This window comes from Ornithorhynchus anatinus, chromosome 11 (genome assembly GCF_004115215.2).
Source record: "Ornithorhynchus anatinus isolate Pmale09 chromosome 11, mOrnAna1.pri.v4, whole genome shotgun sequence".
Lineage (NCBI taxonomy): Eukaryota > Metazoa > Chordata > Mammalia > Monotremata > Ornithorhynchidae > Ornithorhynchus > Ornithorhynchus anatinus.
Genome location: NC_041738.1, coordinates 50,113,076 through 50,126,754, shown reverse-complemented (window position 1 = coordinate 50,126,754; position 13,679 = coordinate 50,113,076). Strand labels below are relative to the sequence as shown.

At 50.0% G+C, this 13,679-nt stretch overlaps 1 protein-coding gene across 1 annotated transcript in view; it reads left to right on the top strand.

The window, feature by feature from the left end:
- The window catches only part of LOC100076614 (c-Maf inducing protein), a 235,603-nt gene that overhangs the window by 178,298 nt on the left and 43,626 nt on the right, over positions 1-13,679 (top strand). Inside the window, 4 exon segments of the mRNA XM_029074875.1 lie at positions 2,440-2,601; positions 5,703-5,744; positions 9,846-9,908; positions 11,212-11,292. Of these exon segments, the coding sequence (XP_028930708.1) occupies positions 2,440-2,601; positions 5,703-5,744; positions 9,846-9,908; positions 11,212-11,292 (348 nt within the window).

Genomic DNA, 13,679 nt, shown 5'->3' with positions numbered 1-13,679 from the left:
TGGTTAAGTGCTTTCTATGTGCCGGCCACCATATCAGACTCCGGGGTAGCTACAATCTAATCAGGTTGGACACAGCCCTTGTCCCACATAGCGCTCACGGTCTTAATCCTCGTTTTTACAGATGAGTTAACTGAGGTACAGAGAAGTTAACTGCCTTGCCTAAGGTCGCAGGACAGACAAGTGGCAGAGCTGGGATTAGAACACGGGTACTCCTGGCCGCCCAGGCCCATGCTCTACTAGGCCGTGCCGCTTTAATGAGTGAGTGAACAGATGAATTCATTGCCCTCTTATATGACTTTCAACCAATACCAATCTGTAGTGAGCCTCAGAACAAGAAATCCAGTTAGGAGGGGAAAAATACTGAGAGCCGTGGAGCAGAGTGGACGTTAAACTTCAGCAGATAGTCAGTACGTTAAAAAAAGGCACAGGTTGCTGGGATGTGAAATGTCTTCTGAAGTAACGGTGTAGGGCGTATCTCTATTACAATAAAGTTTAGTTCCCCAAATGTAATTCAGTGAAAATTACAGTGAAATTTTCAAATATTCAAATATCCCATCCATCTCAGGCTAGAGCTGTACCAGCAAATTGCATTTGGGATTCTTTTGACCGGATTTTGAGGTGAAAAGTTCTTTCTGCCCTCAAATAGCCATATAATAATTCAGTTGAATACCTTCAGATTCACCGGTAAAAGTCTCTGAGTCTTCTGAGGATGGAGCAGATTTTCCAAAGCGACTGCTTCTGCCAGGATGTGCTGGAAAATCATCTGGCTAGGCAGTGGGTGGGAAAAGTCCCCCTTTCCCCTTCCTCTCTTCCTCAACCCAACCCCAAGACTCCTCTTCTTCCCCCAGTTCCATGACAGACTTCCTCTCATGTTCACTCAGTACACGTGTATATTTTCTTAAATGAATTTCTCAACAGTTAGTTCCTTAGGCCTCTTGGACCCCGCCCGGATGCCTCGTGGTGATCGGATTGACAGAGAGCATCTCAGATCATCTTTCTCCTTTTTCCCTGATTTGGGTCTCTCGGTGGGGGTTTCCAGAGCCCAAGCAGGCTGGCCAAAAGTTGGGGAGGGGAGAGGGGCACGAAGCCTGTCTGTCCATGTGCCCTATGCTCCCCAGTCACCCAGCCCTGGGTCCCAGGATTATGCAGCTCAGTTCCCCTCCCCTGCCAAGGGTTGACCCAACCTCCCTTTTCATGACGGCACCGACTTTCAGCCTGAATCCTCGGATTAATGTGCAGTTGCATTCGGGAGATTTACTTTATCGTAATCCAGAGGCATTTGAATGTCTCTGGTTACTTCGTGACACCGAGGTAACACCACTCTGCATAAAAGGAGTTCCTTTTGGGAATAACACACACAACCCTCCCTCCCCCACCCCCAACATACACACACATTTTTCAACAAGGCAGTACCAAGATCAGAGTCACTCAGAAATGAATCAAAAAAAATGCTGGAGCAGAAATTCCTGATAGTGCCCGTATTTCACTTGTATCACAGACCAAATCTTCATCGTGCAGGTCAGGGCGTACTGTTTGAGTTCTATCATTGACTATTTCAATGAAATATATAGTTTTTTTTTTAATTTGAATGATCGGGGTAGTTTTTTAGTGGCCATCTAGACACAGTTACCTGATGAGAAAAAGTTGTCCTTTGCCTCCGTTCCCGGGATCTTCTCCCTTTCGCTGAGCTGCGAGTTCTAATATAGCAAAAGGTCAGGTTTTCCCAGGGGAGTCAAATGCGTAATGAACGAGTTGTGCAAGTCTCTAAGCATTCCTCTCTCCAGAGCAGGCTTCGGTGGCACAGTGGTGTTGCTGCTGAGCAGTCGAGAATTGATCCTGCTTTCACCCTGCTGTTATCCTGGGGCCAGTGATGTCAGAAAGGTTTCTGAATCAAGTGGAGGGTGATAGGGGATAGTTTAGGAACAACCAGGGAAGGCCCGAGAAAGCACTGAAACTCGTCATTATTCATATCCAGCAATTGTAGACAGGTGAGATAACTTTTCCTGTCTTGTTTCATAAAGTGGTTACCTGGACCAAAATCGGGGACCCCCTTCTTAGCCAGGGCCCGATGTTGTGGTTACAGACGGTGGTTACTTGTGAATTCTAACATTTTCTAGCTTTGTGAAGAACATCTGCCTGCTACATCTCTCAGGGTTAACGGTCAGGAAAAATGGGTTAATACGGACGAGTGGAAGCATTACCTTGATGGATTGACTGATTGATCGGTACCTCATGACCGAGAGAAAATTCGGCTCTGGGTGCTGAGGATGTAGATATCATGACTTATTTTTGCTTCTGATAGGTTCGAATGGTGCGACTCGAGCATGACTCAACTTTTGGGAAAGCAGCTCTTTTTAGTCAAGAGACTGTTATCTCGGGATTTTCCAGGATTGCCGGGAAGACGGATCTCATGCATCTTTGGATTTTCTTCCCCTCCAGAAAAAGATTTACAAGTACAAGAAGGTGCTGAGCCACCCCAGCCGCTGGGAAGTCGTCTTGAAAGAGATTCGGACGCTGGTGGACATGGCCCTGACCTCTCCCCTCCAGGACGATTCCATCCATCAGGCACCTCTGGAGATTGTTTCGAAACTGCTCTCCGAGGTAAGATCGGGCAGAAGGGGAGGGGGGCCGCGTTGGCAGCGAGAAGCACCGTTTCGACTTATTCCCGAAGTCCCGCTTTAGCCTCCGTTGAGCTCTCCTGGTGAATTAAAAGGAGAAGTAGAATTGTGCAGTGGACACGTTTCCATGGGAGCCTGGAGATCTGAATTCCCTTTCCTTCACTGGCAGGGAACGATTAAGCGATCCTAGGTTTGAGTTTCCCCGTCACCGGTGTAGCTGAAATGTCCATCCCCCCACTGGCAACAGCGGAGGGAGCGGTGAACCAAAGGCTGCCGTCCAGCTAGCAATCAGACAGACTCCCTTCCTAGTCAGCGACCACGTAGAAGCTCAACCGAACATTTTCCAGCCCAGCCGTGCTGAATCTTCATAAGGGAACAGTAAGGACTAAGCTCCCTCCTTTAGTGCGAAACACTCAGCTGTTCCCATTTACCCTGCGATGATGCAAGGATCCGCATACTTCGTTTTCATGTCTCCCCAACCACACGTTAATGGATAGGTAATTGGAAAGGTCTGTCGGCCAGTAAAAGACAAAAATTTGGAAACGATGGTGGAGGCAGAGAGGAAACAGGTGTCATCGCCGCATCCCACACTGCCCGGACAGTAGAAAGAAAAACTGAATTGGAGCGGATACCGCTTGCTCAGGAAAGGGCTGCTGTGATTCCAGTTTTCGAGGTTACTACTCACCCTAGTGATTGTTTGCTGGCTTGAAGCCCTGGCTTAAAAAAATGAGGCGGGTCTCAGGCTGCTTAAATCCATTTTGTTAAAAAAAAGCACAAAAGTCCTCAGAAAATGCTGACTGAGGCTTAGGTCTTCACATGTGAAATATCTGGATAATTTAGTTCACTTTCACTTCAGTGATCTGGAATGTGTATTTTGGCAAGCGTGTGTTTTGGCTTGACGTGTGATATATTTTTAGAGCAGAATTAGCCAGATAATTGAGTAGGGGAGGCCTAACCATAGATTTAAAGCCTCGCTCTGCACTCTTGACGGCAAGATCTCTTCTCTATCGAACCAGAAATACTGGCTCCCGTTTCCATAGCACATGGCTTTTTTTTTTACCAGTTGGGTTAGAAAAATAAAGGTCCAGCTCAGTTTTCGCCTCTGAGCTGGGAAAGTGCTTCCTTGACCCAGAAGAGAGAAAGAACTACCTTCCCCTCCCCCTGGTGCGTTAGAGTCGAGCGAAGGGGAGGAGAGTAGGCCAACCTCACCGATGAGCCCCCCGCCCCTCTTCCGGTTGGTCCCGACTGTCACAGATAGAGCTGTCCCACTGCGATAGGGTAGATGGGGAGGTTGGCCTCATAGAGCAATCAATCAGTGGAATTTATTGAGTGCTTATTGTGTGCAGGATATTATTCTAAGTGCTTGGGAAAGTACCGTATAACAGAGTTGGTAGAGTGTCCATGCCCTCAAGGAGCTCTGGGACTACCTCCTTCTCCATCACCCCCCAGCTCCTTCTCCTTTCGCGTCCCCCAAATCCAGGTGGCCTAACTTAGCCCCATCCAGAGCATGGAGGTGAAATACTTCTGCCTTCCGCTCTGCCCATACCTAAGCCCATGTTGATCCTGTCTGGGCACGGTTAGATGAGCCCGTGTTGGAGTCGGGGAGAGGGAAGAGTCAGGTTGATTTTGACTCCACAGGCTGTAGAAACTCAGATTAAACAACCACGCAGGAAGCAAGCAAGCAAGAACTATTCTGTCTCCAGATTCCAGGGCCTCGGCAGAGGGGGCGAGGACCGCAAGATTGTCGGAAACGCAAACCAAAGCGGTCGACAACCTAATGTCTCCCCACACCCTCCTGCCCCTCCCTTTTCTTCGCATGCCTTTCCTGGGCAGAGCGCTTTTTTGAGGGACGTTAGAACGAGCACTGAAGTTATCACACCCGGCGGTGGTCTTGGGATCTGGGAACCAGAAGCAGGATTGCATTTTGGCGCACCTCCGTCCCGACCGTCCGCCGGAGCTCCTCAACCATCCTGCCGGGTTGCCCGACTCCCCAGAACCGGTTCGACCCACCCCTGCCCATCCCGTCCCTAGGATCATAAGGTCTTCCCTTTCGCCGACCCTTCTGTCTTTCCTTGCGGTACGCTGGGCAGATTCCTGGTAGCCCCAAGAAGGGACCGGGAGTCATGGGGAGAACGGGGCGGTAAATTCAGGAAAGGGGAATATGGAACAAATGGAAACTTCAGTCGGTCCTAAAGTCAGACAGAAAGGCAAACACGCCATCGGTCAGTAGTGCCCACCCTCCCTAAACTTTCGAACCCCTCACTGGATGGAACAAACCCCGTATTTACCCAAGTACTGAGTCGACTGCAGCCAAGGAGATGTGACGCCTAACCCTCAAGGCCTTCCCACTGCCTTCTGGTATCATCAGAGGCCACTCCCTCTGCCGCCAGGATGGCCATCAGAGCCAGACCAGGCACAACAGGGCCCCCGAGAGTGAGAGGGCCTGCCACACACCGAGCCCTACTGTCAGATATGTGAAGGAGATGCATATCGAGATAACTAGTGAAGACCAAAATACCTGCCCACAAAAGCCCCCAACTTGCACTTGCACAGAGTTCAGAGGTGACGAGAAAGAGTCGGACGTCATACAGTGGTCGTCGTGGGCCGGGGTGAGATTCCCCGGGAAAGGAAGAGGGCAGCTTCAGGTGAAGCGTGAGGGGTGGGGGCTCAGTGGCCCCCGGCAGCGCTCAGGTTCTGGACCTCTGGGGGGCTGAGAAAGGAAGTTGGGGGGAGATGTTCAGGGCTTCTGAGAAAGGAAGTTGGGGAGAGGAGAGGGGTGGGGACTTCCTAAAGGGTAGGAGGATGGAAGAGAGCGGCAAGAACACCTCTGCCTGTGGAGAAAAAACAAAACCCTCAAGCGTTACTTTTTCTTTCTTCTGAGGTTAGCAGGAGGGTGCGCGGGCGGCTTCCAGAGTGTTCTGCGGATCTCACACCCCTCATTGAGCTCTGAGTCCTGAAGAGAACTGAGCCTCTAGTTCCTGTCCCACCTTTCTCACCGTTTCCAGGATGTGGTGGGTCTGGGTGTTTCCGACTCAAACGTGGTGTCCTTCAACTGTTTATCTCTTTTCCATTTTAATTCCTTAGAACACCAACCTGACCACTCAAGAGCATGAAAACATTATTGTGGTGAGTGTAAACTTTTCCTCTGGATCTTGGATCGTGCCGGTGGTTGGGTGGCCGGGGCTGGGGCGGCAGGGAGGAAACAAGCGCAGGATCTGCTGGGCTGTCCCTTTAGATTTATGGGGTCCCCGACCCAATCTTTTCACCACTGCCATTTGAAAGTCGCTGATTTCAGAGCATCTTTTGGTTTTTCTTCATTTGGGTTACCAGTCTTCAAGATTCATGAGAAATGGACACCCAACATTAATCTCCTTATAGATTCTACTTTGGGGAATATAGGTGAGGGGCAAGAAAAGTCATCGGCTCTAGAGAAAGAAAGTTTGTTTTTAAGTATATAAACCACATTTGCTAAGGGGAAGATTGACTCTCCTTCCCCAACTCTTCTCAACAACAATTCCAGAAATTCTCATGAATTCGCTAATATTATTAAACATAACCGATGCTGGTTTCCAGGATTTGAAATTCGTTTTCTCATACTCCAGAACCGAATTGTCCTCCTGGGTTCCGGAATGGATGATTTTGTGCTTTGAAATGTCCCTCTCGCTGAGCGGGAGATATGATCCTTTAAAGACCTTTACCCTAAAATGGTAGCTCACTCTAAAACACGATCTTATGGGCCAAAACCCAAGCACTGGATGCCATGAGCCCCTGTAGAAGCCTTATGAGCAAGCCCCTAACCTTCCTGTGCTTAGGACTTCCCTGTTCTCCATCCTCATCTCAGAAAAAGATGCCTTTCTGGGGCATCTAAGGGCTCTTTTTTCTTGTTTTTGGTTAAGTGCTTACTAAGTGCCAGGCACTGTTTTAAGTGCTGGGGTAAATGCAACATAGTAAAGTTGGATACGGTCCCTGTCCCACACGGGGCCCACGGCCTTAATCCCCATTGTACAGGTGAGGTAGCTGAGGCATAGAGAAGTTAAGTGACTTGACCAAGATCACACAGCAGACAAGTGGCAGAACCGCGATTAGAACCCAGGCCCTGCTGGCTCATAAGCCCATGCTCTGACCACTAGGCAATGCTGCCTGGTTCTTGGTCCCTCCTCTTTCTGTAGAACTGAGAAGATGAGCAAGAGGCAAAGAATTCTCTTGGCCAGATCCAGAATTCTCTTGGCCAGATCCACTCTCCGTCACCAACTCACTGTTCCCATGAAGTAAAGGAGGCAGGCAACAGCGACCATCCATCCCCACCGGAAAAATACCCACCCCACGGTCCTCTTCCCTTGTTTCTCCCACTAGCCGGGGAAAAATCACTGAAGAACAACGACGTCCTCTCCGTGTGCAGACACTAGCCCTGTTGAGTTCATTAGGGAATCTTAGTACTGAAAGGAGTAATGTTCCCGGGAAGATGACGGGACTGGGCCCAGTTAAAAAAATGATTTCTCGTGCAGCGTGACTTACTGACTTAGTGACATGGGACTGGAAGTCAGGAGATCTGAGTTCTATTCCCATCTCTGCCACCGCTTGCCGTGTGACCTTGGGCAAGTCATTTCACTTCTCTGTGCCTCAGTTCCCTCATCCGTAAAGTATCTGTTCTCCCTCCCTCCTACGCTGCGTGCCCTGTGTGGAACAGGGATTGTGTTCCGTCTGATTTCCTTGAATCTACTCGAGGGTCGAGTGCCGTGCTTGGCATGTAATCATCATCATCATAACAATAGCAATGAGAAGCAGCGTGGCTCAGTGGAAAGAGCACGGGCTTTGGAGTCGGGGCTCATGAGTTCGAATCCCAGCTCTGCCACTTGTCGGCTGTGTGACTGTGGGCAAGTCACTTAACTTCTCTGTGCCTCAGTTCCCTCATCCGTAAAATGGAGATTAAGACTGTGAGCCCCACGTGGGACAACCTGATTCCCCTATGTCTACCCCAGCGCTTAGAACAGTGCTCGGCACATAGTAAGCGCTTAACAAATACCAACATTATTATTATTATTATTATAATAATGATAATAGTCTTTGGTAAATGCTTAATTTGTGCCGAGCACTGTACTAAGCACCAGGAGAGACCTAGGATAATCGAGTCGGACGCAGCCCCCCACATTTAATAAGTGCCATCATTTAGAGATTTTCCAGCAAACGTTTCAGAAGCGATGGTACGAAATATTTTTCACGGGGAAAAAGTGAGCCATTTTTACCCCAGCAAGTCAATCCCCTTAAAAAGGTTAGAACTTCATTTCAGTTTATCCCTCTCATAGTTCGTCCTCTACTTCGCAGTCACAGGAGACTAGGACTAGGAAAGAAGGACGGGATGCAGAGGGGGGATGAAAAGCCGGCCTTGGGAGCTACGAGACTTAATTCCAAAAAGAGCTCATTCCCCGATAGTTTTTCCCCTGCCTTGGTCCTGTGGGCATCTTAAGCTTTACACGGGGAAAACCCACAGGACTCAACCTGTACAGAGTTTCCATTGTTCTCCTGCTAGCGGAACACTGACAGCGGAGGCAGGAATTGCCTACGGTAGCAGGTATGACCTCTTAATGTGTTTACTGTATATAACCGTATCAGGTTGCCTAGCAATGGGGAAATGAGGATGATTTGAACTCTGGGAAAGTTGGACAATTGTTCTTGAAGAATGGTGATGCTGAGCACCCTTCAGAACCCGGGTATCATGGGGGGCATTGTTTCAGAGAGAAAATGGAAGGAAAGCAGCGATTCCCAGTAAACAGGACTGGGGTTTGTGCTCCCAAGAGCATCTGAAAATGAGATCATTCGCAGAATTAGAACATTCCACAGGCTTATTCTGGGGGCCCCTGGCTCGGTGGAAAGAGCCCGGGCTTGGGAGTCAGAGGTCAGGGGTTCGAATCCCGGATGTGCCACCTGTCAGCTGTGGGACTGTGGGCAAGTCACTTCACTTCTCTGTGCCTCATCTGTAAAATGGGGATTGACTGTGAGCCTCACTTGGGACAACCCGATGACCCCGTATCTCCCCCAGTGCTTAGAACAGTGCTCAGCAAATAGTAAGTGCTTAACAAATACCGACATTATTATCATTATTTATCTTTGAGTAAATTTTTCTTTCTTCCGCTCTTAAAGCTTAATTATTGCCACTGAAATGTTCCATATTTGTTCCACAATCAGAATGATGATAATGATGATCGTGGTATTTGTTTAAGCCCTGTAGCCAAGCACTCCACTGAGCACTGGGATAAATACAGGATAATCCCTAGCCCACATGGGGCTCGCAGTCAGAGGGAGGGAAAGCAAGTATTGAAACTTCAGTTTAACAGATGAGGAAACAGAGGCACAGAGAAGTGAAGTGACTTGCCCAAGGTCACACAGCAGGCAAGTGGCGGAGCTGGTATTAGAACTCAGGTCCTCCGTCTCCTCGGGCCGAGTTCCTACCGCTAGGCAGTTCTGTTTCTCTAAGTGTGTTTAGTGAATTTTAGAAGCAGCGTGGCTCAGTGGAAAGAGCCCGGGCTGGGGAGTCAGAGGTCATGGGTTCAAATCCCTGCTGTGCCGCTTGTCAGCTGTGTGACTTTGGGCAAGTCGCTTCACTTCTCTGTGCCTCACTTCCCTCATCTGGAAAATGGGCATTAAGACTGTGAGCCCCACGGGTGACAACCTGATCACCTGGTGTCCTCCCCAGCGCTTAGAACAGTGCTTTGTACATAGTAAGCGCTTAACAAATGCCATCATCATCATCATCATCATCATCATCAATTAGAAGATGGGCATGATTGTCCCACTTGTCCTCCCACCGCTTTCGGGCAGGGCCGCTCAAACCGTCCCGGGCATATGAGAGTGCTTCCTCTTTATAAAGATTTTCAGACGGACCTGGGAGTCAGAAGGACCTGGGTTCTAATCCTGGCTCTGCACTTGTCTGCTGTGCGACCTTGGGCAAATCACTTAACTTCTCTGGGCCTCAGTTCCCTCATCTGTAAAATGGGGATTAAGATTGCAAGCCCTGTGTGGGCCAGGGTCTGTGTCCAACCCGACTATCTCGTATCTCCCCCAGCACTGACAGCGGTGTCTGGCGTATATTAACCGCTTAACAAATACCACCATAATAATTATTACTCTCCCAAGTGCTTAGTACGATGCTCTGCATGGTAAGCGTTAAATAAACTGATTGATACGATGGATCGATCGCCAGCTTAGAGGTGTTTCTTCGTTCTCTTTCAGGCGATCGCCCCTCTCCTGGAAAATAATCATCCTCCGCCAGACCTGTGTGAATTTTTCTGCAAGGTACCATGAGAAAGATCCGGCATCTCAAATCTCACTGACGTTTCTGAAAACTCATTATCCCTGAAACGGTCTATTGGATTCAGGTTGACGGATACAGCAGGGCTTAGATCCGCTCACGTGCAGAGGCTTCGTTTGCTGTTGTTGAGGCCAATTCATCCCTCTGTGGCGGTGGGGAGCCGGGGTGACTTTATAGACGGGCACAGGGGTAGAGAATCACTCGCCACCAGGCAGGAATAGAGCATCTGTGCGTGAGGCCACTCCGTTCACACATAGCCCCAGTGTGGAATCCTCACCGTGTAGCCGGGGTGGGGCCAGTGGTCAGTGCTTGACCAGTTTAGACGTAAAGGTAGCCACCCCAGAAAGTCGGGTCGGGAGGCGTGGGGTCGAGGGGAGGCTTCTCTCTCCCTCTGCCCCTGGGGGATTGGAATTCCCCCGGGTGCAAAAGAAAAATTCGAGCTGATTGAAAACACTTTCTACTGAGGGTTTTCATTTCTGCATTTTAAAGCCCAGCCAAATCCTTCCTGCTGCCTGGCATTATGCTCTGTCAAACACGCATTCAGGTGCACTAGTCAGGGTTCACGTTTTTCAGGACCCACTGGAGCACGGTTCAGTAATTCACATTTCACCGTGGCCGCCGCCGTTCTGCTACCATATCGATATGCACAATTTAGAAGAGCAAGTTGGTAAGAGAGCAGGCAGGTCAGAGTGTGCATTCTTTGCAGTCTGGGTCGGGATTGGGAGGGGAAGCTCTTATATCGGAGTCACCCGTGGGCCGTCCGCTAAAGCAGCCTGGGGCTCCTAAGGGAAGGTTAAAAATAGCCAGTCCACAAGCCATCTTTCACGAACAGCTCAAACGGACAGCGGAACCTGATATCCCCTAAGCCCTCTCCTCGGCCCCTCCTCTCACCCAACTTCGCCTTTGAGACTTTGAACGTTCCTTGGTCGGTTTCCAAGGAATTTGGTTTACCAGTCTTGGTCAGCCCGGTTTCAGGTGGTGATTTGATCTCGGTCTGGGGAGCTGACTTCACTGTGCTGGGAAGATTCCCCTTTCTAACACCCATCCCTCTCATGTGTGCAGTTGATGGTAGGCTTGAAATCCCCCTTCGGTAGGTGGAGAGAAACTGTTCATCAAGTACCACCCAGTTATTCAAGTTCTCGCTTGGGCTCTGCCCCTAAGGGAGAGCTTCTCAGTGTGTGGATTAGAGTCGGTGGGAGTCCGAGGACATTTGCCATGAATTCTAGGGCTCTGCTCTGGCCTCAAATCCTTGGGATTCTCCTGAGCTCCATGTCTTCCCTCCTGCAGCACTGCAGAGAGCGGCCTCGGTCCATGGTGGTTATAGAAGTGTTCACCCCGGTGGTACAGAGAATCCTCAAACACAACATGGTAAGTGCTTCCTAGACCCCATCCCCCCGGCATCCCTGGGAGTGCTCTCGCACCTTGGCTGGACCCTACCGGGAAACGGTCCGCACCTGCGCTCTGCTGGGGAGCAGCTGGGAGGAACCGGAAGGCAGGTTGGCAGGGCAGAACCCTCCGATCCGCTCTCCTACCCTTCCCATCCCCCTGTACCCTTGCACGTCTCCTGCCACAGCCCAGGTGAGCACAGGAACTCAGCTCACACCCGGCGAGTTGTGCAAGTCTCAGAACGCCTTTGGGGGAGGTGTGAGGGTCCCCCCGGGGCTCAACCTCTGGCCGCCGCAACTGGCCCAAAGCCGGTTGTCCCCCTGAAGTTTCCCGCTGCTGGAGGCGGGGTGGGGGGGGGGCGTAATAATAATAATGTTGGTATTTGTTAAGCACTTACTATGTGCAGAGCACTGTTCTAAGCGCCGGGTAGATACAGGGTAATCGGGTGGTCCCACGTGAGGCTCCCATTTAATCCCCATTTTACAGATGAGGTCACTGAGGCACAGAGAAGTGAAGTGACTTGCCCACAGACACACAGCGGACAAGTGGCAGAGCCGGGATTCGAACCCACGACCTCTGACTCCCAGGCCCGTGCTCTTTCCACTGAGCCACGCTGCTTCTCACCTGTAGGGACTCCTATGCCACGTTCAGCATCCCGGAGGTCCGGAATCGGAAACCGTCGTTCATTCTGAACTTTTGTTGGCTCACAGATGAGAAAACGGGAACAACCGCGGAGCCCCAGGATTCCTGTCCAAACCTAAAGGGTTAGATTCAGGCAGGAAATTAGACCGTAAACTCCTCGAGGACAAGTAACAACCTCATCTTCTTTGTGGCTCTCCACAATACAACCCGGCAGAGAACAGTGAGCAGTAGGGGAAGCTCAGAAAATACCGGGGAAGAAAAGGTGCTGTTCGAAAGAGGACCGGGAGTCGGAGTTGGCGGGGGGCAACGTCTGACATTTTAAGGGTCTTTTGTGTAAGAAACAATAGGCTCATCCCCTGCACGTCCTTTCCTGGGGCCTTGCTTCTCAAACCAGCGTTTTAGCAGATGGATGGTTGGAATCTCCTTTTAAGGGAATAGGATGAGTCCAGTGAGTCTTGGAGTCCTGAGATTGAGTTGCTATCGCTTCGTTTATTTGGTCAGGGACGAAAGGGAAAGGGAAAATATTGTAGTCATCCTGCTTCCCGTCTTGCATTGACATGGAACAAATCTGAGCTTTGGCAGGAGTTCTCTTAGGAAGTGTCTCGAGAGGTTCAATTCCCAGGCATTGCGTTTTCTTTTAAAAAAAAAATTTGTTAAGCATTTACTCTGTGCCAGGCACTGTACTGAGCACTGGGATAGACACGAGATAATCAAGTTGGATAGTCCGTGTCCCACGGGGAGCTCACAGTCTTAATCCCCCTTTTACAGACGAGTAACTGAGGCACAAGAAGTGACTTGATTTGCCCCGTGTCGCACAGCAGACGAGTGGAGGAGCCGAGATGAGAACCTAGATCCTTCCGACTCCTGGGCTTGTGCTCTGTCCACTAGGCCACACTGCTTCCTTGCCCAGGCCAGTTGAGGAGCTTGTGTCCTTGTTCAGTGAAAGACACCTCTTCCAGTGGATCACCCTTGAGCTAGCGACCGTGGCTCATCCCAAATTAATCGATCACTCAGTAGCGTTTATTGAGGCCTTCCTATGTGCAGAGCACTGTACTCAATCCTGGGAGAGCACTGTGCAATAGAATAGAATAGAGAAGCAGCGTGGCTCAGTGGAAAGAGCCCGGGCTTTGGAGTCAGAGGTCGTGGATTCGAATCCCGGCTCCGCCACTTGTCAGCTGTGTGACTGTGGGCGAGTCACTTCACTTCTCTGTGCCTCAGTTACCTCATCTGTAAAATGGGGATGAAGACTGTGAGCCCCACGTGGGACAACCTGATTCCCCTGTGTCTACCCCAGCGCTTAGAGCAGTGCTCTGCCCGTAGTAAGCGCTTAACAGATACCAACATCATTAGAATCGGTAGCTCTGATCCCGCCTGCGACGGAGCTTACGATTTAGTGGGACTTGCTTGATGTTTTTGGTTTCTGCAGCTAGTCTCCCATCCTGTGGAGTTTTCAGAACCCAGCATTCCAGGGCCTCCCACCTCATCTCTCTCCAGGCACAGATTCAGTTCTAAATAGTCCTTGGTGACCAATAAAACCCTCTCTGAATGGTATTTTGGGATTTCTGACTTATAAAACCTCTAAATTCAGATAAGGGTCTCATTCTAAATATAAGATGTCCCGCTTGACTTTTGAAAGCTTTCCCAAATCAGGCACGTTTGCAGTGCTCGGCCTTGGCGGATAGAAATTCAGCGTATTTGCTAACTCAAGAATTTCCAGGGTCTGATGG